Source organism: Cryptomeria japonica, chromosome 9, assembly GCF_030272615.1.
Source record: "Cryptomeria japonica chromosome 9, Sugi_1.0, whole genome shotgun sequence".
In the NCBI taxonomy this organism is placed as follows: domain Eukaryota; kingdom Viridiplantae; phylum Streptophyta; class Pinopsida; order Cupressales; family Cupressaceae; genus Cryptomeria; species Cryptomeria japonica.
Window position 1 is genome coordinate 570,701,526 of NC_081413.1, and position 23,279 is coordinate 570,724,804.

Consider the following 23,279-nt stretch of genomic DNA (forward strand, 5'->3'; position numbering starts at 1 on the left):
AAAACATTAAAATAGGAACTTTATAAAAGAATTACAAGTGACTTTTAAGTTTATAATTTAAAATTAACTTGTAACTTACCCAAAAAGTTCCTATTATGACTTAAAAAGCCAAAAAGCATCAAGGGGGAAATAAAAAGTAAGTTACAAGTTCTAATTTCATAAAGTGCACTTGTAATTAACAAAAATTTCCCTACAAAGACCAAAACAAAGGAAAACATTAAAATTTGTAACTTAAGGAAAATTTCCCACCTGCAGTCAGGGAGAAAAAACCCGAAATTGAAGGAAAAACATAACAAACGAACCTAGAATGCGATGAAATTTGTAACGTGGTTCGAGGATGGATTGAGGATTAAGACAGTCCAAGGGCGAAGCAAAATTATGCCTCGCTAAGCATGCCATAGAGTAAAATTTTCATTTTTTGACAAAAAATTTATGTAATGGTCCATCATTTTTGAAAACAAAAATGAGGACAACATTGTGATTTCGTTTTTGAATAAAGGGAGTTTCTTCTCATAATTGAAGAGATCCTTTACCTCACATATTGCATGTTTTCTGGTTTTCAACAAGACAAAACAAAGCACTAACACTATCCGTGTAATAGATAAAAAAAAAACTCACCAACTTACACGTAAAAGTTTTTTTGGCAAGTCCACATTTGAGACTTGCTCTAAGTACTTGGTGAGTTTGCCACGTGGACTTGCCAAATGTGCTTTCAATATGTTTTCCAAAAAAGTCATGCAAACTGTTTTTTCCATTCATCTTTTCTCCTCTAGAAAGTGTCACACAAATTGCTGCCTACCTAGAAAGCAAATTTATCTGGGTGTAGAGGCTTGAATTCCTGATCCTGCAGCTGGCAAATAGCTTAAGGACTCTATTTCTAATGGTAAACACAATACAGGCCAGCTAAGAATAAATAATCTCAGCATGAAAATTGCAATGTTCACTTTGTGGCCAAGAACAAAGTGGTTGAATATTTGGTCTCTGATGGGGGAAAATCATTTTCTCTAATGACTGGTTTGGATGATCTGAAAAGGAATTTGAGTAATGAAGATAGATCTTTTCAGTAAATTACATAATCCTACCACCTACAATATGGAAATGCATTTGGCTTCCCCATTCACTTACCAAGGTCTTTAAGAGTCAATTGCAATGCTAGAGCTATCTCTGCAATATGCTGCAAACTCCTTATCTTCATCTGTTTCGGAAGCTTTTCCATATAATTTTTGTGCATTTTTTAAGTTTTTAGATTTGGGATTCTTCATAAATGTTATTTCAGTGTGCCCATTATTCTAAAAATATAGTTACAACTTATTTCTCAGGCAGAAAATAGAAAGTCATCTTTCAATTTCAAAGAGCCTGATCTATTTCTTAATTTTTTTTCTGATGTCAGGAATTCAAGACTCAATGCCCTGACAAAATTGCTTTCCAGGTAAGACGCAATTTGTTTGACACTTTCAATGCTAACTTTTTCTACAGTATGATTGTAAAGAACCCAATCTAAATACCCTTTATGAGCAATCTTTTTAACTTCAGTATATAAATTATAATTAAATACACTTCTAATATTTGCATAAAATTATAGTTTTCTAAGGATTTCAAGTAATTTTTTAAGTTGCCAAGTTTTTCCTGAGTTACCGAGTCAGAGTCAAATTTGGGTCTGCTGAGTTTTTGAACTATGATCCACATGGTCACTCCAAACTAAAGTATCACCACTGTAGAATCATGATGTGCATGACATCCATGACATCCAATAGGATGCAAGCCTAACCTTCATTTCATATCACAATAGACTCAAATGGAGAAATCCGGTCCTCTTAATATAACATGCACATGTAGGAAATTGAAGGGTTAGGTGTGTTGAATTGTCACAATTACAAATGCATGGACTGCATCACTCAATACTTAATAAACCATCCTAAGTACATCACTGATAAAAAAGAATACAAAGTCAACATTCCTACATTATATCTGTTGTCTTAGCATGGTATATATGCTAATAATATTTATTAGAGGCATTGGAAAACTAGGCTATACAAATCCTTTGAATGATGCATATTAATGGTTTTAGTAGGATGTTTGGGGACTTGTGTTTGAGGCTTCTTCTTAATCCATATGAGACTGCACATAAGAACCAAATTATGGAATCAAAATTTCAATCTCTGGATGTTTGGGTTCACCATGCCCTTTCAGGCTTGTAGAAGATGATCCTAGAACTAGCTCATAATGGTTGAAAGGTGGATGCAATTGCTATGGAAAAGATGCTGCATTCAAGCAACCATTTAACTTTTGGCTCTGTGTTGGACACAGTAGGAAACCAGGGTGGGGCAAGCTCAAAATTCTGCTTCAGGCTTTCCTCTATCTATGCTTATCTTGTTGTTTTCTGTCTTTAAATATGAAGATGGTTATTGTTAGCACTTTGTATATTAATATATTACCTGTTAGTAATGGCAGCTTTGGTCAGTGTGGGTCAACAGAAGACTGCTCTAGATATTCTCTTTTTCCATGAAGGCCTGAAAATGGTAGTTCTGGTTATGTGATTTGTCTTTCCCATAGCTGCTGCTGGTCATGAAATTGGGGCTAGAACTCAAACCCAGGATCTCTAGGGTATTGAATATTATAAAGCACTTTTGCAGAAATTGATATTTATTTTTTGATTTAACTAAAAAAGAGGTCTTTAATTTGAAGAGCTAATGTTATGGACTATCCATGTCTTAAAACACTCATTTAATCTGTTATTGAGGCATAACAACAGGCTTCACCTTGTGCATCTTAAAAGCCTTTTCCTTAACTTTTCAGGGCACATATCTTCTTCTCCACGTGGCTCTTCTATGGCACAAACAACCCATTGGTTTAACAAGTGTGCTAGCTTCCACCAGCATAAGGAAACTGTCATCCTCACTGTTAGGATTTTTTTTCTGCATTTTCCTTTTTGCATATCAGTTTCATGAATGGATGATATGGTGATCTCTTTTCTGTAATTGTTTTCACTTATTTTCTTTAATTTCCATCTCAAGAACATTGTTGCCTTGACAATCAAACTTGGAATTAATATGATATATGGCAGTATTTTCTGAATTTTACTTGCTGAGTCTAGGGTAAGAACGAACAATCTGTTAACAAAAAGATGAAATCTAGAACCATAGGTTAATTTTGTACTTTTCCTGATTTCTTCAACTAATATATGCTCATTTTGGAACCTTTTAGAAACCAAAAGAATTGCGAGTTTGAGCTATCAATTAGCGACACAAATGTTACATGTATCCCTTATATATACAAACATTGAATCTGATGTTGATATTCTTCAAATTAAAGAATAATTCATCTAAAGTTTGTAACTATTAAGAAGCTAACATTTGCACGTGTTATTTTTTTTATACCCCTTGTATGTCCCTACATATTGGCACTTATAACTTTTATAGATGTATTTTGATTTCATAAGTTCGCTCCGACAATATGTACATGACATCAAAATGACTTACATTTTTCTCTAAAATCTCACTTATTTAACAAAGAAAGATGATTGATCAAATACTCAGCATTTTCTTTATCCTCTCCTATGTCTTAACTAGAAATGAAAGGGCTTCAATGCACGACATTGCAGATACATATCAAAGTTATACAAGGATTCAAATTGTTGGAAACTTGGAACAATATGTAGCTACTGTGTACCTTTTATGCACATCGACATACTCATCCGTTTCATCCACAATCTCTTCCTGTAAAAATTGAGGATTTTAATTAAGACAATCAAGAATTAGATGCATGGTTTCTGTATGTTTGATCATTATCCGCAACATTATGGACTTCTTTTAAGAATAATCTATCCAGTAATTCAAAATAACCATGTTACAATCAAATTTCCAAATAAGAGCTTTGTCCTGCATAGGAAACAGAAGGATTGTATACAGGGAAGGTGATATACTGTGCAAATACCACTTACTTGTAACAGCTCTTCAAAAACATCTTCAAGGGTGATGATACCAATGACCTCTTCCATTTTCTCTGAAAGCCCAACCTCTATATTGTTACAATCTTCATAATGTTTCAGTGGTAATGTGCTGTCTTGTAAATTTGATTTTTCTTGCAAGTTATCCTTCTCATTTGTATCTTTTTCCACCTCAATATTTACAATTTCAGTTGGACCATCCACTACCTCAGAATTAATGTTCGAGTTCTCTCTGTCATGAAACAGGCGCCCTTCAATGCCATTTGCAGGTTTTTCTTTTCCAATTGTTTTCACAACTGCAGCCATATGACTGCTTCCCTTCTGAAATTCATTGAGAATATCATATAGAGGCATGTCTGCTGGTACCCTGTAATATTGAAATAAATAATGCTTCACATAATACTTTATATAACAAGAGTTGAGAATATACGAAAAAGAAAATAAAGTGAAATTACCTGGGTATTCTCCTTATTGAGATAGCACTTAGAGGAGTTTCTGTTTCTGGTCGTACTGTTAAAAGGCCTTTCACCTGTTTGCATTTGAAATAAGAACAACTCTTTTGTAATTCATGCAAAGAACCATAGAACTAGAAATAGTCATTGCCAACAAAAATGGCATTTTGCATTCTTCTAGTCCAGGAAAAATATAAAAGTCTAAAATCAACAAATAACATGTGATTGCTCATGATAGTTGAAAAAGAAACAGATGACACAACAGGAAATGTTACCAAGAGAAGTCCTATAATGTTCTTGGGATTTCCTGAATATACAGGGACACGACTATGGCCTCGTGCCAAAATATTTCCTACTGTTTCCCTGCAAATATTGTGTGTATGTTAGACTGGAACCCAGTGATTTGTTCATTGAATAAAAAACAAATCTAATGTAAATGATGTGATCTCAGCAGATCATTTTTCTCATCTTCCACATCCAACCAACATATATCACCCCCAATAAAACACCTTAAATAATGACAATAGATGGGCTGGCATCTGATGTAGTTTCTCACTTTTCATCAGTACAATATTCTTGAAAATTTTCGAAGAACGGAAAACTAATGATAATAGATCAGAACTTTGCTAAGCATTATTTTTGTGTTGAATTGTATAACTTTCTAAAGCCACATGCGAATGCTCTATGATTTTACAAATGCAACATCCTTCAAATTGCATATGCATGACTAAGAATATGGGTAGCAGAAAAGAGACCTAGGAATTGATTTGACACTATATTCTAGCTATTGAGGGCAATATATGATTGTTGTGTAGAAAACTAACACAGACTTGAAAAAAAAAAAAAAAAATTACATAACGTTGACACCAAAATGGGGTAACCTCCAAATATAAATGAATAACACTAAAGATATTCTTCAATTTCATTGATAGAGGTGGGTTGTGGCAGGTTTCACATGCATTTCCTTGTAATAAATGTTGAGAGGGAACTTTATTTTACAAAGAAGAATACAACATTAATATAACAGGTCAATGATGGCTCTTTTATCCAGAAAGGATATTCCTTACAACTTCAACTCAAAGTGCTGCTCTATAAAGTTTTCATCCTCCATAAATTATCCTTGTAGATAGGTTCATTTATTGAAATTATTAAATATGATAAATAAAGATCATTAGCAAAGGCAGTGGGTTCTCTGTCCAATGAATACTTATGATTCAAAGATTGACTGCCCTCTTGATCTAACAATCCTAGCTCTAGATTGTGTGGTGATGATTTGCGTGTCATCTTCTTAAGATGAGAAGAATTGAAAAATATTATGTTGGAAATAATTGGTAGGTAGTTTGTGTATACACCTAAAAATGACAACTAAAATTTGGTTTTATTTATATCTGTGGGTGAATTAACCTCCTAAATAGGGATGGGGGTTGGTCTATGCTGATAAATGTGTTGTATGTCATTATTATTGGCTCAGTTGCCATCCTCTCAGTGCTCTTCTTTTTGCCTATCACGTGTTCCCTTTATTTTTCAAATATTTTTCAAATAATTTACTCATTTTGTCGTCTTGACTCTTAGAAATCGCTTCAGGCCTCCTTAGATCCTTCTGTTTTCCTCCTTGAACCTCAATCCTATTAAACATTTCAACTTAAATCATGTCCAACTGGTATCACACAATAGGTAAATGATGCAAAACAAAAAAATTATGCACATCATGGTTGGTAATGTCTGCTATTTTGGAAATGAGTTTTTAAGGTTTGGATGCCTATATATAGGCTTTCCAATTCCATTTCTGAAAGAATAATTTCATAATATGATCTGGTTCCACACACATCTTTCATCCACCTTTAGGTGAGTCATAGAGGAGGGAATAGAGCTCCAAACCTTCAAAACCTATTTCCAATAGGTTGTATACATCATTGGTTGGGCTGGTGATGTGGGACATTTAGGAAATGTTTTTTCAAGGTTTGGATCACTATTTACAGGCTTCGTAATTCCATTTATAAAAGTAGAAATCCACAATTTGTTGGTAGCACTTGTGTCTGCACTTGGGGAATTCTCAGAGAACTAGAGGAAGGAGTACTTCAAAAAGTAAGACAAGTTACACACAAAGATTTTTAAAGATTCAAAAATAGGAGTTTCATCCCCGAAGTATACCAAGTCTCTAGGATTCCCAGCTATGGTCTTCTAGGGATTCCACAAGCACTAAAATCAAAGAGGAGGATTTAAGCATCTACAAGTTGAGCCTAGGTAAGTATGTTTCTGCCTCACCTCTTTTATTTATGCAAGTTTACTTTATCATATTTCATTACTCCTTTGCATACTATTTGTAGCGTCCTAAAATTGCGACACTTGCAATTTTGACTGCATTTGGGTCTTCACGATGGCGGCGCAACGTTGAACCTGAATGGAGACCCTGAAACCTGCTTGCGACATCAAAAACTGCATCTTTCTGCACCTTGGCCTGATCCTCCTTGCACCCTGCTGTCCCGAGAGGTGGGACCATGGCGCCCAGCGCCCTGGTCCCTGGCCCTATTTTGGGCCCGATCTCTTGTTGGGCATTGGGTCTTTAAGTTTGCAATTTGGAAAATAATGTTCCTAGGTTGGCCTAAGGTTGGAAAAATCAGTCTCCTAACCCTAATTGACAAGTATATAAATTACATTTCCCCTCCCAGAAAGGGTGGTAGGAAAAGAGGAAAGATATATGTGTGCAAGAGGCAGAAGCGATATTCAAACATTCAAACATTCAAGCATTCAAGCATTCCTTCAAGCAATTGAGCATTCTAGGTCTCCATTCAAGGCTAGGTGTTGCATTCAAGACAAGGATTCAACTATTGAAGAGGAGATCACCTACAAACTACAACATACAACATACAACATCATTACACCTTCGCATGTAAGAATACAAACATTCTTACAACAAGGTATCAGTACTTGATTACATTACAAACACTTACATTTGCAGCATTCTCATTTCTTGGTTAATTCCAAAACCGGGGTTTGACCTAAAGGCAAACCCCTAATCCCTAACCCCCCAATCGTCCTCTCTTTTCTGTGTGTAGGTTGCAGGTACGCGACTGTAATTGAAGATCTGGAATCCTTGTGTAGAGACGAACAGATCCCCCTTCGTTTCGCGGATTTTTCGGAGGACCGTGTGCACTCCGAGCACCATCGTCCCGTCAACTTTCGCTCAAATTTGCAGGACAGCATTGTCTCGACATTTTACTGCTAATTTCAGGTCCGTAGCTTCATCCCGTGTCCCTATCTCTGTCTACAAGCGAATCTTTCTTACTTTACATACACTCCTAGTTCAACCCTTCTATCTACATTCTTTACAAAAGAGGGTATCCTTGATGTCTCAACCCTTGAAACTCATTTAGAATCCAGTCCTGCATTGTGTGGGATTGGATCTTGTGGGTTTCAACTCCTTTTTTGAATGTAAAGTCTCTCCTAAGTGAAAACCGTCAATCCTAGTGACCTCCTTTCTCTCTCCATGGAGTGGGGGAACACCTAGGGTTCGATTTTCCGCTTTACATTTTGGTGAACCCGACGTGAACATCCTAATTCTGATTATTCATGGTTAGATCTGAAAAATTTTTGCTTCCTTAATTATATTTTTATGTTGATCTTTTGCAAATTTTAGAGGTTAATTGCATAAAAACCCTAAATTCTCTTTTTAGTAATTGAGCTTGTGAAATGTTTAATTGTTAATGCTTGTTTCAGATCTACCCTTCTATTGCAAATTGTTAATTCATATTTGTGCTTTAATTCTGAAAATTAAGTGGTTAAGTGTCAAAACCCTAATTTTTAAAACCCTCTTGATTCAACATTTGACCAATGATTTCACTGATCAAAACACCTCCAAATCGGCTGTAACTTTGAATTCCGCAACAAAATCACAATATCTCTCATCCCTAAAAATTTTGAAAAAAGTTGCGAGGACCGTGTGCATCCCGAGCGCCATCGTCCCCGACATTTTTTCTGAAATTTTGGGAGCTAGATCTTACTGTATTTTTCTGCTAGAATCCAGAATTTTGGCTGATTTCATCAATTCTAACACTTTCAAAATTAAAGTCAAAGTTGGTCTAGCGATTGCTTGGATTAAGGCTTATAATCATTCAAAAATTGTTGAAATTGAAATTGTGTTAAAATTGTGTTTCTTACAGTCCTAAATTTGAAAAGTGTGTTGGCATTCATTCGAAATTTCAGTGCTTTATTCAAATTCTTGCAGTTTGTGACTTTTGAAATTAAGTGTTTAATTGCAACAACTTTGATTTCTACTTTCAAAATTGAATTTTGCATGAAATTGAGTCAACTTTTAAATTTCAAAGCTTGCATTGCTTTCAGTATTCCCTCTAAAATCATAAAATTCAAAATTTCAGTTTCCCTCTCTTTTTCAAAATTCAAATTTTGCATTTTTCAACAATCTTGGTAGGGTTCAATTTTGAGATTGCAACTTTAATTTGGCCTATCTACAGATCGTAAAATCACTCAATTTTTTCAGATTAGCTTTAAAATCACCATAACTTTTATCTCTGAAAATTTCGGAAAAAGTTGCAAGGACCGTATGCACTCCGTTCGCCACGGTCCCCGACATTTTTTCAGAAACTTCGGGAAATTGTCATGATTGCATTTAACAGCTTAAATCTAGGAGATTGACTGATTTTATTGAAATTTGCTACTTCTAAATTCAAAATCTTCTCTCTCTCTTTAGTGCATGAGTTTTACAACAATAAGCCCTACTTACACTATTCCCGTTAGACGAAGCCTTAGAATTAAGTCCTTCCAAGGTTTAATTGCCGAGGAGATGGAACCTAATTTGAATGGCCTTTTTAACAAGGACATGGGTAATTCCTCTAATCCTCTTAATGATGAAGAAGCTCTCCATGAGGTTTCTGTGGAACAACTTTCAAAATTGGATAACCAATTTGATGATTTTCAGCAATGGATGTCTCAAGAATACCCCGATAGTGAAGCTCTTTCATTAATTAAGGGTCTAAAATGTATGGTTCAAAGTGATAAGAATGGAATTGATATTTTACGTAGTATTGCACACATTGTGGATTCGAATGTGATGCCTATGAAGAGTTGTGCCGAAACTTTAGGTTATACACAACCTCCTACTCAAGACGATCATTCTATTCCTTTGACAACTTCTATTGCTAGTATACCGACTTTTACATCAAACATAATGACTACTTCAATACAAAACATTCCACCTATGATCACCAGTCATGGGGGCAATCCTTCTTCTTCAATCAACCCTCTCCCTTCATTCAATCCGACTTCCTCATTCATTCCTTCAATGAGTGTCCCTATTTCATCTCCACAAATGAACATGACGCAAGGGGGCAATTCATTTAACCCTTCCATTCCTTCTTGTAGTGTTCCTCCTTTCCAATCATCTCCTATGACTAACTATCATAGTGTCCCACCACCTTACTCTCAATCAATACCTTCTTTTCATAACATAATACCTCCATCACAATCTAACACGTCTAATATGAACTCTTCGACTAAAGGGACCATTAACAATCTTGCACAAACTGTCTCTTCTTTACAGCAACAAATTGCCTCTATGAATCAATCTAAGTTTAGTGTGCCCACATTTGATGTTGCGAGCCCACTTTCTCTTGACATTGTTCGAGCTATCCCCCCTAAGCACGTTGAAATCCCACAATTGGAGCTTTATAATGGTAAGGGTGATCCTCTAACACATGTTAAGACCTTTCAAACAATATGTACTGATTTTGCTCATGACCAAAGGTTGCTTGCAAAACTGTTTACTAGAACATTAAGAGATAAAGCTCTGCAATGGTATTGCTCGTTGCCTTCCTATTCTATTACTTCTTTCCAATAACTTGCAAATGCTTTTATTCAACAATTTCAAAACAATATAAGTCCTAAAGTTACTTTGATTGATTTAATGCATTGTAAACAAGGTGTTAAAGAAAAAGTGACTGATTTCATTGGTAGATATGAGCATTTGTATGCTCAAATTTCTTTTCCAGTACCTGACAATGATATTCAAAGAATCTTTATTTATAATTTACAAAAAGATATTAGAGAAAAACTTCTGTTTTCTGAGTTTACTTCTTTCCAACAGTTGTGCGCAACTCTTCACAATTATCAACTGACTGTGAGTCAAATGGAACAAGCAAATCCTATGGCTCCGAGTGATAAGGGTGATAGTAGTCAACAACCATTTGGGAAGTTTAAACCGAACAGAGAGGTCATTAAGTTCAATGAAAACATCATCAACAACAATGTGAATGCAGCATCAGGTGTGCCTCCTATTTCTAAGTTTTTCAAGAAAGAAAGAAAGTTTACTCCTTTAAATGAATCATTGCATAGTATTATGAATAAGTTATTGGAACAAAATGTGCTTACCCTCCCTCCTATAAAGCAAATAGATCCTACAAAGATTAATTCACCCTATTTTGATAACAAATCTCTTTGTCAATTTCATCGTCAACCTGGGCATGATACTGAAAAATGTTTTGCTTTAAAGGGTAAAATTCAAGATTTGATTGATAATAATACTATCTCTGTTTCAGGTGTGAATGATAAAGGCAACACATCTGTAACTCCTCCTAACCAAAATCTTAAGATTTTTACTGATCCATTACCTTCTCATACCTCTAATGTGATTGAGACTAATGATTCCTCTTTCTCACCTGATGGTCTTGTATCTATGACTCCGAATGTGATTAACTTTGTAGAGCAGCAGAAAATCCCTAAAGAACCTTCCATCACATTTGATTCCAGTGAAACTATCAGGGCACCTGATGGTCCTTTATATATAGTTGCAAAAGTCAAGAATACACCTTGCCGTGGAGTGCTTATTGATCCTTCTTGTATGGTTAATGTCATTACTGAAGAATTTCTTTTTACTTTGCAATTGAATCAAGTGATCTATGACAAAACAAATGTGGTTGTGAAACTATTTGATGCATTTTCTTCTCCTGCAATTGGTTCTATTACATTACCTATTGAAGTCCATAACAAACCCCTTGATGTGGACTTTGCTATTATTCCATCATCCGAACAATTTCGTGTGAAGCTAGGCTATCCTTGGCTATCTTCCATGAAAGCTATTGCTTCTCCTATTCACAAGTGTTTGAAATTTCCCCATAATGGTGAAGTTGTTACTGTCAATCACAGTCTCTTTAAACCAGCTGAAAGAACTTCTAGCGTTCCTATTGATTATTTTTGGCCTAAACAATTCCAATCTCTTCCACCGCGGAGTGATCATCTTTTCAAATCTTATCAAAAGTGGAAAAAAGATATGATCCTATCTCTAAGTGAACCTAGAACACCCAAACTTGATATTCCTATCATTCTTGAGAAGGAAGTTCTTCCTTTGAAAGATAAAACTAATGTCTTTCCTCAAGAAGATTCCCAACCCATCCCTATGGATGTGACTACGTCTATGACTAATAAACTTTCTAAAGGTAGACCTATACCTCCTCGTCATGATGCACTTGGTCTCCTTCCTAAACCAGATATTCCTCCTTTATATGGAGCAGTTCCTCCTTCTTCCTCTTATAGAGAGAAGAGACCTTCCTCTTCTCCTATTGTTCAACCTAAGAGACCACAACCTAAACACCCAAGTGATAAGGATGAGAACATTCCTCCTCCTCAATCTTCTCAACTTCCTACTAAGACTAGACGGAATCGTTCTGCGCGTGAACGCCGACGAAAGCGTCGTCTTAGAGCTCAGACAGCTGCTTCTCAAACTTTGCAATCCCCAAAAACACCTTCAGCTAGTATTATTCCATTTTCTCCTTAGCCGAAAATTGAGCCAAAATCTCCTAAACATAAGATGCATGATGGTCTTGATCCTGTGCGAGTTAAAGATCCTATTTTTATAAATCTTGATGATGATATAGATGAAAATGTTATTCATGATGAAAATGTTACTTCTCTTTCTTCTGATAGTGAATATGAATATGTTGATATTGATAACCATTTATCTAACGAATTTTCTAAAGCACTTATCCTAGCTCCTAGACAAGAACAACGTGGCTTGGAACATGAACATAGCCCTTGTTTGGATCTTGTGATAGCTCCATCTGCTGTGTTGGATGTTCCTCCTCTAGCGTGTTTCCTGCCTTCCCGAAATATTGATCAGCAAGATCGGGGGGTGGATGACGTGCTAGACTAGTTCATTAGCATAGCAGACTCTCTCCTCCTCTCTTGATCTCTTTTGTTACTTCTTCTATGTGTTATTCTCATTCTTCTATTTGTTGTCCTTAGTGTTGTCTACTTGAGGACGATGCAAAGCATTGAGATCTCTTTTGGTCTCTCACATGTTGACTCAAAAGACACCTGTATTCCCTTCTTCTAGGTGACCTTCCTTGATTGGGGAATGAAGAACAATTATGCATACATACATATGATATACATGAATTATCATACAGCATACTGACCCCAAGGAAAGCGAAGTCACCTCGTGCTTTGTGTTTTGTGTCTATTATCCTTGGGCTTATCTCACGCTTGGGGGCTAAATCCTTGTGATAACGTGCTCCTTTCCCTTCTCATTTCTTATATGTATCACTACCTTAAAGCAATCACCCCCGATGAGGCGTGTGCGATCGCTTTAACGTAGGGGGCATACACTCCGTTCATATCTCTTCAAGATACTTGAAAATTTCTTGGCGAATTTAGCTTTGCCTTGAAAATTTTTGGTATTTTTCTTGCATGACTCATAGTGAGGGAACCTTACTACTGATAGTCATCGTTCTCCCTTGTAATCTTCCCTTTTACTTTGTCAATTGAAGTCGTAAGATCCTTAGTCCACTGGGGGCTTGGTGTATTTGCCTCCTTGACGTGGTGAAAGTTTTTCAATGTTGTTTCCTTGTACTTTACCGGAAGTATGGGCGTACGCTTATACTCCCGCTAAAGTGGGGGCTAAATGTAGCGTCCTAAAATTGCGACACTTGCAATTTCAACTGCATTTGGGTCTTCACGATGGCGGCGCAACGTTGAACCTGAATGGAGACCCCGAAACCTGCTTGCGACATCAAAAACTGCATCTTTCTGCACCTTGGCCTGATCCTCCTTGCACCTGCTGTCTCAGGAGGTGGCGCCATGGTCCCTGGCCCTATTTTGGGCCCGGTCTCTTGTTGGGCATCGGGTCTTTAAGTTTGCAATTTGGAAAATAATGTTCCTAGGTCGGCCTAAGGTCGGAAAAATCAGTCTCCTAACCCTAATTGACAAGTATATAAATTACATTTCCCCTCCCAGAAAGGGTGGTAGGAAAAGAGGAAAGATATATGTGTGCAAGAGGCGGAAGCGATATTCAAACATTCAAACATTCAAGCATTCAAGCATTCCTTCAAGCAATTGAGCATTCTAGGTCTCCATTCAAGGCTAGGTGTTGCATTCAAGACAAGGATTCAACCATTGAAGAGGAGATCACCTACAACCTACAACATACAACATACAACATCATTACACCTTCGCATGTAAGAATACAAACATTTTTACAACAAGGTATCAGTACTTGATTACATTACAAACACTTACATTTACAGCATTCTCATTTCTTGGTTAATTCCAAAACCGGGGTTTGACCTAAAGGCAAACCCCTAATCCCTAACCCCCCAATCGTCCTCTCTTTTCTGTGTGTAGGTTGCAGGTACGCGGCTGTAATTGAAGATCTAGAATCCTTGTGCAGAGACGAACAAATCCCCCTTCGTTTCGCGGATTTTTCGGAGGATCGTGTGCACTCCGAGCGCCATCGTCCCGTCAACTTTCGCTCAAATTTGCAGGACAGCATCGTCTCGACATTTTACTACTAATTTCAGGTCTGTAGCTTCATCCCGTGTCCCTATCTCTGTCTACAAGCAAATGTTTCTTACTTTACATACACTCCTAGTTCAACCCTTCTATCTACATTCTTTACAAAAGAGGGTATCCTTGATGTCTCAACCCTTGAAACTCATTTAGAATCCAGTCCTGCATTGTGTGGGATTGGACCTTGTGGGTTTCAACCCCTCTTTTGAATGTAAAGTCTCTTCTAAGTGAAAACCGTCAATCCTAGTGACCTCCTTTCTCTCTCCATGGAGTGGGGGAACACCTAGGGTTCGATTTTCCGCTTTACACTATTATTTACTTTATTGTCATACTGCCTTACATTTATCCATCCTTAACCACTTTCTACTATGTCCTTTACCTTGTCCAATTAATTTTCCATCCCAATATCCTATATATATATATATATATATATCATCTGTAAAGCATATCAACTAAAAGAGACCTACCCTTTTGCTATTTAGCTGTCGATGACTCAATAGTATTAGACACCTTATCTTAGAGTATACATAATTGGTACATATGACACGAAGCTTACCCCCTTTTTAGTTATCCTTCAAGTCAAAGTGTTTTCATAGCTTACCAGAATTCTTATCTTTCCAAGACATCCTAACCAAAATTACTCCCTTCAAAATCCTATGAGGTCATTCTCCCATTCCCGCAATAGAATACTTGGTTGGATTTATTGTCTAAAATGTGCAATGGAGAGATTCCCACTTAACCAAAAATAACTCCTTTAAGAGGGATGCATAGAAAAAATTGCTTATTATGTTAAAATTATATCACCTTCCTCCAATGCCCCTAAATGAAACACTAGTTCTTGTAGCAAGGTCAATTCCAACAAACAAGACATTTCCAATCCCAAAAGAATCAACATAATTATTGATATGGAGTATGGTAGTGACACTGAAGTAGACACTCCAAAAGAAGATGAGATTGACCTTGACACATTCCTCAACCATACCCCTTCAAATTCTTGCATTTACCCTACACCAATCAATATAATTCATCCCTCCTCCTTTTAGTACACTTTACACTCAAATCCTACTACTGCCCCACTTTTTCCTCTTATACCATGAATTCTACCCCACCTAAACTACCCAATTGCTTGTGCACCTATGGACCAATTTGCTCAACTCCCAGCCACCAATATTACCTAAATGCTCCAAATGCAGAAACAAATTATCCAGCTCTCCAACAAGCCCCAACATATCCTTTGAGGAAACCCAAATTAATATTTTGTCCCCTTCCCTTACAAAAACATGTAGGAGATCTCTCCCTCAACAACCCATCCAAAAAAAATTAAGTCCTTACAAGATGAACCTTTCTTTCGGTTTTTGCATGCTATTTCCTACCTACCTCTTTTGGCTATATTGTACACATTAAGGGAGATCCTTACCTTGATCTCTATCTAGAGATTTGTCACTACTCCTTGGGTAGTATTATTCTTCTCAATTGTTTTAATTTTCCCACCATCTTGTTGATGAAAAGATTTCTCTTCAAAAGTTAAATGTATATGATATTTATTATTGTCATATTGAGGACTTTGGTTGAAGAGGAGTAGTCCTATTGTTGATTATAGATACATTCTCCATTAGGAAGAATTTCAAAGTATCCACATTCTTAACAAATTCTCATGTTGCCTTGGCCTCTTATCTTACTTGTTTCTCTTGTGGTGGTGGTGCTAGTGTTGTTGGTTATGTTTTCATGAGAAGCTTTTTCATCTCTCATATTTAAGGCCTTTGCATCTCACATCTAGGTCCACTAGCCAACGATATAATCTTGACCTTCAACGTCATGCTCCTTACCCTTCACCTCTCTCTCCCTTCCCCCTTCAATGCCATCAATAATTGTACCACATCCCATTTTGCTGATGATAACTACCTTGATTATGTTTCTTGACTTTCTTGCTTATATTTGGCTTCTACTCCATTCCACCCTCCACTACTAATGCCTTGTATGAGTTTATCTAATGCTTTTTGGGAGGTTTCCCTTGACTCTTTTTCCCACACAATTCATCACTCTATCCCATCCCATTTTCATGGTTTTGGCATATAAATTGTTGGTTTGACAATGAGTGCAAAGTCATGCATATTCTTGTAATTGATTATGTTAGATATCTTCTCTGATTGGGAGAATCTCAAAGTTTCCACATTCTTATAGGTTCTCCTGTTTTTGTGGCTCTCGTATATTTTGTTTCTTCCCTCATGGTAGTGGTCTTGGAGTTGTTGACTATGTTTTCACTAGAAGATCATACATCTCTCATATTTAGGACCTTCATATCTCACATCTTGCATCTAGCCCCATTGGCCAACTAGGTTGTTTTGAACTTCACTCATATCCTCCTCCCCTTGTTCCCCCACTCCCCTATCCCCTTCCCCCTTCAAGGCTATTAATACTTTCCATAACATGATCGATAACTCCCTTTATAGGCTTCTCAACTTTTCTATCTTATGTCCAGCTTCTACCTATGTTACACTAAGTTTTGGGGATGATGATAGAAAGAATAGGGGGACATGTTTTGGTGACCAAAATTTTTAGGTGCATTTTAGGGAATGGTAGGAGGGGATGACAAAGGAGATGATTATTAAAAACTAAGGAAATTTCAATCTTCATATAATAACATCGATAAGGCATTCATAATATACATTATAGATTCTTAATGCATAACAATAGAGTTGAATTGGGAGTTCAAATGAGAGTTGCACGAATTTACAAAATTTAATTAAATTCATTAGTCATTGACAATGTACATACAATATATATTATACAAAATTAAAAAATACAACAAAATGTCCAAAGGCTGCAAGTTTCAACTACAAAATAACAAAAACATAGAAAATATGGTCGACATGTGAGCTTGCAAATAACTTGTGCATTCAATGAGCCTATGTACCTTGTCTTAGGATTGTAGTGGTTGACAGTTGACTTTAGTGACAACAAGTTCCTGAATTCATATTGAGATAGGAAAGGACACCACTTCAATAAGACCACTATCCCAAAGTCTTCTTGCTAGTTTATTCCCTTTCCAAATGATTTATTCCAGCTATTTCAAGAACATTGACACATCCCAAATTGGTATCCTTCATGTAAGGATATTTGGACACTAGTTTGGAAGGAGATTCTACCGTTTGGAAAGGATGCTGCATTTTGATGAGAAACCTGCCTTTCTTTACTAATTTTACACTTTGAAAATTTGATGCTCCTAAAATCTGATAGAAAACTTATTCTTTTAGGACCAAACCAGCACCCTTTAGTGACTGAAAAATGATCTTTTTCCACTTTAATCCTAGCTGTTTTTGTTGATGAAAACTGTTTCCTTATGCTAACAAAAATTAGTTGATTGCCATTTGTGTTGAGAGCATTAAAATGGAAGCTCAAATACACATGAGAATTTGAAGAACCACTGTGTACTGTCCTTACTATTATTTAATAGAACTACTTCAAAATGTTCATCAAAAAACTATTTAATCAGCTGGTCCAATACCCAAGTAATATCCTCAATTGATATTAATATGTGACTAAACTAGGGTTCCCTCTTTTAACCAGAAATAAACATGTTTAACAACACATTAAATATATTGCAGCCACTATCAAATAAGGACCTTTCTGCAAAATTATATATCAAGGCAAATAAATTAAGGTTCAAATATATTATGAGCCTTTAAACCTCGATTTTCTTATTTCCTTCATGCAGTAACCTGTTGTGCGTTGCACACGCTCCCTGTCGCCAACAGGGTCCCCCTTCCCTTTTTCGAGCCTTTTGTCTTCGCCCTGTTGAGTTTCGCGTAGAGCATCTCGCGTCCTTTCGAGCGAGTCCGCGATCGGTCCTTGAAGTGATGATGTCAAAGGAAAGAGCCGATGATTCCATTAGGCTAGTCTAGCCCTCGGGCACAAATACCAAGAGTTTGTTCAAAATTGTGAAATCACCTTGGATAGGCGTAAGGTGATAGAAGTTCGCGAAGCCCACCAAGCAAAGAGCAGCGCGTCTGAAGGTCGCACAAGGACCCAAAGTTACCGTTTTTCGCATAAGAGCGACGAGATAGATTGCATGAGGTTTGTCTTTACGAAGTTTACAGGATCTGAATGAAGGATGATTTTCGCCTACTGGTGAAGGAGGAGCGAATTTCCTGGCAAAATGCCAAGGTTGACAAACTTGCCCAAGTGCCCAAGTTCGCGCTTCTCGAGGAGAAAGTTAAAATCGCCAAAATCGCTCTAAGGGCGAATTTCGGACTTTCACGCCAAATTAATTGAAATTTCAAAATTTGTTAAATTCCCAAAATGGGCCAAGGGTCTAAAAATGCCTTAAAATTCACAAAACCTCCAAAAAGTCCGAAATTGCGAAAACTGGTCCAAGGTCCAAAATTTCACTTAAGTTGCCAAAATTGCCTTATGGGCCGAATTTCGGACCCAGGGGCCGAAATTTTAAAAAAAGTTCAAAAGTTCACAAAACTGGCAAAAAGTCCGAAAATGCCTCCGAAATTTGCAAAAAGACCCCCAAGGTCTGAAATTTCACTTGAGTCATCTAAATTCGGACCCTGGGGCCGAAATTTAAAAATTCATAAGTTTGCAAATGCCTTAAGGTCCGAAAATTTGGATAATTTGCAAAAAACGTCTAAAACTCCGAAATTTGCAAAAAGCCTCCGAAGGCCCGAAATTCACTTGAGTCATCTAAATTCGGACCCTGGGGCCGAAATTTGAAAGTTTGAAAATTCACCAAAAAGCGTTGAAAACTCCGAAATTCCAAAATGGGCAAAAGGTCCAAAAAACTCCAAAGTGGCAAAATCGCAAAAGGTCCGAAAAACTCCAAAGTGGCAAAATCGCGAAAGCTCCGAAAATTGACAAGACGTTAAATGCTCCGAAGTTCTTTCAAAATCGCAAAAATGTGCCAAGCGTCCGAAGTTTATTTAAGTTGGCAAAAACGATGAATGGTCCAAAGTTCATTTAAGTTGCAAAAACGATGAATGGTTCGAAGTTTATTTCAAAATCGCAAAAATGTGCCAAGGCATCCGAAGTTCACACTTAGGGTTTAAAAGCATAGTTTAAGTTTGCAAAACCTCTCCAAGCTCCAAAATTCGCCATAGAGCCCAAAGTCGCAACGCGTAGGGCAAATAAGGAATTTGAAATTGGTAAAACCCCTCCATTCCTCCGAAGATCACAGTGCCATAGCTCCGAAGTTCACGATTTGGGAATGAAGCGTGAATTTTAGAAGTTTGCAAAACCCCTCCATACTGTCGAAGTTCGCGTAAGGGAGGATCGCGTTCGATTTTGAAAGGGAACCCAGAGAGTGTAAATTGCATTCAAGGTAAAACGCTAACATAAACCATTCCAAACATTCAAGTTCAAATTGTCATTTCGCCTAGAGTGAAAATCGCTTAGTCTAAGCCCGACATTACAAATTCTTTTCCAATCCAAACCGCGAAAATTAGAATTGAAGGATAACCGTTGAAATTCCAAAATTTGCAGAACTGTCCATTCGTCTTTGTGCAACAAGTCGGGCAATTTCTCGCCATCCATTCTCATCAGGTAAGCTCGCTTTGTCTCTCTTGATCATCTGAAATGTTTTTTAAATTGGATGCATGCCTATGCAAAATTGATTAAAGTGCTTAAGCCTTCAAAATTCACATCTTTTTCCGATTATGAAAGCGTCATTCGAAGCAGTCGAAAATTAGAATTTGCTCCTAAGATTTAACCAAAAATTGCATTTTTTTTAAACTTAGGAGAACTTTTCGAGCTTTGTCCCTTTTGAAAATTAATCCAAAAATGCTTAAGTATAAATTCGCGATCAAAGCTTTATGAATAAATGTTTTGCTCAATCAAGCTCTCAGCTAGCAATGTCACTCTGTTTCCAATCTAAATTTTGAATTAATCCCTGAATGCTAGCATATTCTCTATCTAACCCGCCTTACTTCTTTTGTATCGCCTCGTAATTCATGTCCGGCTGTGCAGGATAAATGCCTAAATCGGCGATAGAATCATCAAAGAAGCCCGCTATAGCCGAGACATCGCGAGCATCCAAATCAGATATCCCACGCAAAGTTGAAAGGATGAAGTACCAGTATCAAAGAGGAGGATTGAGGGAATGAAAAGTTCAGAGCGTCTGGGACAATGTCGGTGATACCGACCTAGGCCATATTGACATCTAGGACTTCAGGAATTGGGTTTTCTCCCCTAATGCATATGGCAAACCTAGACAGATGGTAGAAAGTGGCATCGCCCAAGCGGCGGGATTTCCTTCAGTAGTACAAAACTATGAGTTAGTGGTAGAGGCTGCCCAACATTATCAGCCAGGTTCCAGATTGGTGCTCCTCGAGAATATGACTCTCGCCAACTTCACTCCTAAGGCCATTGGCGACGCATTCGACATTCCCTTCCCAAACAATCCCACGGCCACGACTATAGATGAAGCACAGGGGGCATATGATATGAATCCGGCCAGATGTAGAACACTGATCAATGAAGAGTGGTACAAGGAGAGAAGGCTTCCAAGCGCCAGAATTGGGAAAAAGACCCCAAGAAGTGATTTTCATAATGAGCATGGGGATATGGTCACATTACTCAGCCGGGTTATGGGACTTCCTAAATCCAACTACTTTGAAGAGTGGATGTTTTATTTCACAGAGCAAGTCTTCGCTGGGAAGTCTAAGTTTGACTGGGCCCAAATCATAAGCGACAACATCCACACTCAGCTGATAGAGCTTGAAACAAAGAAATACTTCACTATGACCTCTTATTTGGTCTACATGTTCACCAAGAACCAGCCGTTGCCAGGTTTGATAATGAAAGGTGAAATCGGGAATGGGCCTGGTCAGGGAAAGGTCTATGACTGTTACCTGCAACTGCATTACCAAGATATAGCTCAGAGAGAAAAGAGCAGCCCAACTTATGCAGTTGGCCAATATGAGCGCGTTAATGACGCCTTCACAATGCGCCTGGTCAGGCTAATGCAGGGAGGATTACACATAAGGCTCTCAAAGCAAGCTACTATTCTAGTACAGAGATACGGAGCCTGGTTCATCTAGTTCCCAAGGTTCTCCTATATCCGAATAGTGGGCTTCGATGGTGCCCCTCTCCGACTTCCACGGTACCCAACTGACAACATAGTTCTTATGGAGGTCACAAGGCAGTCACGTCCGGCCGACATCTTACTCAGAGAGAGCAAGCAGGCTGGATTCACGTTCCCCATGATTATAGGCAACTAGGATGTCCATCTGAAGACCCCCACCCTAGCAGAGGAATCCCTCCCAGAGCTGGCCTCTTATGGCCTACAGGAGCATTTTCCGAGAATATTTCGATCACGACAATCTAGCAAAGAGAGCCTATGGTAAGCGGTACAGAGCAAAGGAATCAGTTGAAGACTATTGGAAAAATTGCTCTGATGACTATGAAGTCCGAAGGCGTGAATATTCTAGGCTGAGTGTGCAGCAAATGCGACTCTTTGAATACCACCGGGTCCTAGATCAACTCACAGATTCAGGGAATTGCCTCCAAGTCTAGGAATTTGAGGCAGTAAGGCATCTTTTGCCAGGCGTTGATTGGTCTCAGGACCCGATCATTGATTTTGAGGCAGTCATGGCAGCCCCAGCAAGATATACAGACCAATGGTTACATCAGTAGATTGAGAGGCTAATTCATGAGGGAGTCCAGTTCACTTACCACCTTATGGGCAGCCTCGATTCTCAGTCTTCCGAAGATGAAGGAACGTCCAGTGCATCCAGAGAAGAAATTGAGAAGCCTGAGAAGAGAAAGAAGGCTAAGGCTTGCAGAGGGACTTAGACGTCCAAGAGAACAAGAAGGGAAAAGATTCCTATAAGAAGACCAGAGGTCACTTCATCGTCAAAGGACCCCAGTTCGTCCGACGATGTAGTAGAATTAGATTATATACCTGCTCCGCCTTCTCAAAGTGACATTGATGCGTTTGGAACTGATGATCCTCCTGCACCCGACATGCTAGAAGCTGAGCTAAGGGCCATTGAATCAACCCAACCGGGTAACCAAATAGAGGAAGGAGAGATTCCATCCATTCAAGGGATCGAAGTGCATGAACCCACCCAATAGAGCCGCCATGAACTGCTGCTCCATAATACAACCAAAGATGACTCTACCGTTGAAGGAGAGCAAAGGGCAGAGGAGACCCGCGAGCTCGAAAGGACTGAAGAGCAACCATCACACGAAGGCGCCAGACAAGTGTTCAGTGAAATGGGAGAAAGTTCAGCTGCAAGTAAGGAACTTGGCACCTCCTCCACCCCTCTGGTAACAGAACAACTGCAAATCTGTGATGAGTCAGCTGAAAACCTGAAAGAACAGAATGTAGACTTAACCATATCATCAGCCCAGGCAGTACCTCAAGAATGGTTAATTGCCAGAGCCCAGCGCAAGGCCGCCACCAAAACCACCTATCGACCTCGAGGACATATTCTCACGCATAGACCAAGCCAAAGCTAAGGGGAAGAAAAAGCCCGAGGCATATTCCAGAATGACTAAAGATGAGCAAAGGAACCGTACTCTCCACATTGCCACCCCGCCTGTAGACAAGCCAGCGGATCAGATCACACTGGCAAATTATAGCATCACGACTGTCTCCATTGGACGAGCCACTAAGGAGCAAGGAAAAGAAGAATTCGGGGATTCAGTGCAGAACATACTCAAGCAACTTGAAGAGATAACAACTGCGAAGGATATGTATCGAGCTCGTGCTGAGCAGGTCGAAGGGTACATCGATCAACTCCTAAGATCATTACACAATGCCTCTGAATCCCACATTCCCCCGACAGCATTGGCACAGAGGACCACAACAGAATTTGAAGGAGAACGGGACACCGCAAGGGCCGTCAAGGAATGGATACAAGGCATCAGAAGAAGGGGAGAACGAATCCTTGAGGAAGTGAAGGAAATGGCTCACCACCGAGAAACCACTTTGGTTAAGTTATTAGAGGTAAAGAGGGAATCCCTCCACATCCAAGAAGTGGCTGCCACTACTCTTCCCCTCATGAACGCTCTTTTTTGGACCCAGGCATAGATCCCTACACTCTCCGACATCCTGCACCCTCATGGTATCGGCATTTTCA

The 23,279-nt window shown here is 38.3% G+C and overlaps 1 protein-coding gene across 1 annotated transcript in view; it reads right to left on the bottom strand.

Moving 5' to 3' along the window:
* Positions 1-23,279, bottom strand: part of LOC131051255 (DUF21 domain-containing protein At4g14240) — a 176,803-nt gene that overhangs the window by 36,538 nt on the left and 116,986 nt on the right. The window contains exons 8-11 of the mRNA XM_057985688.2: positions 4,674-4,761; positions 4,402-4,475; positions 3,941-4,313; positions 3,670-3,716 (exon numbers count right to left, since the gene is read on the bottom strand). Of these exons, the coding sequence (XP_057841671.2) occupies positions 3,670-3,716; positions 3,941-4,313; positions 4,402-4,475; positions 4,674-4,761 (582 nt within the window). The remainder of the gene's footprint in view (positions 1-3,669; positions 3,717-3,940; positions 4,314-4,401; positions 4,476-4,673; positions 4,762-23,279) is intronic.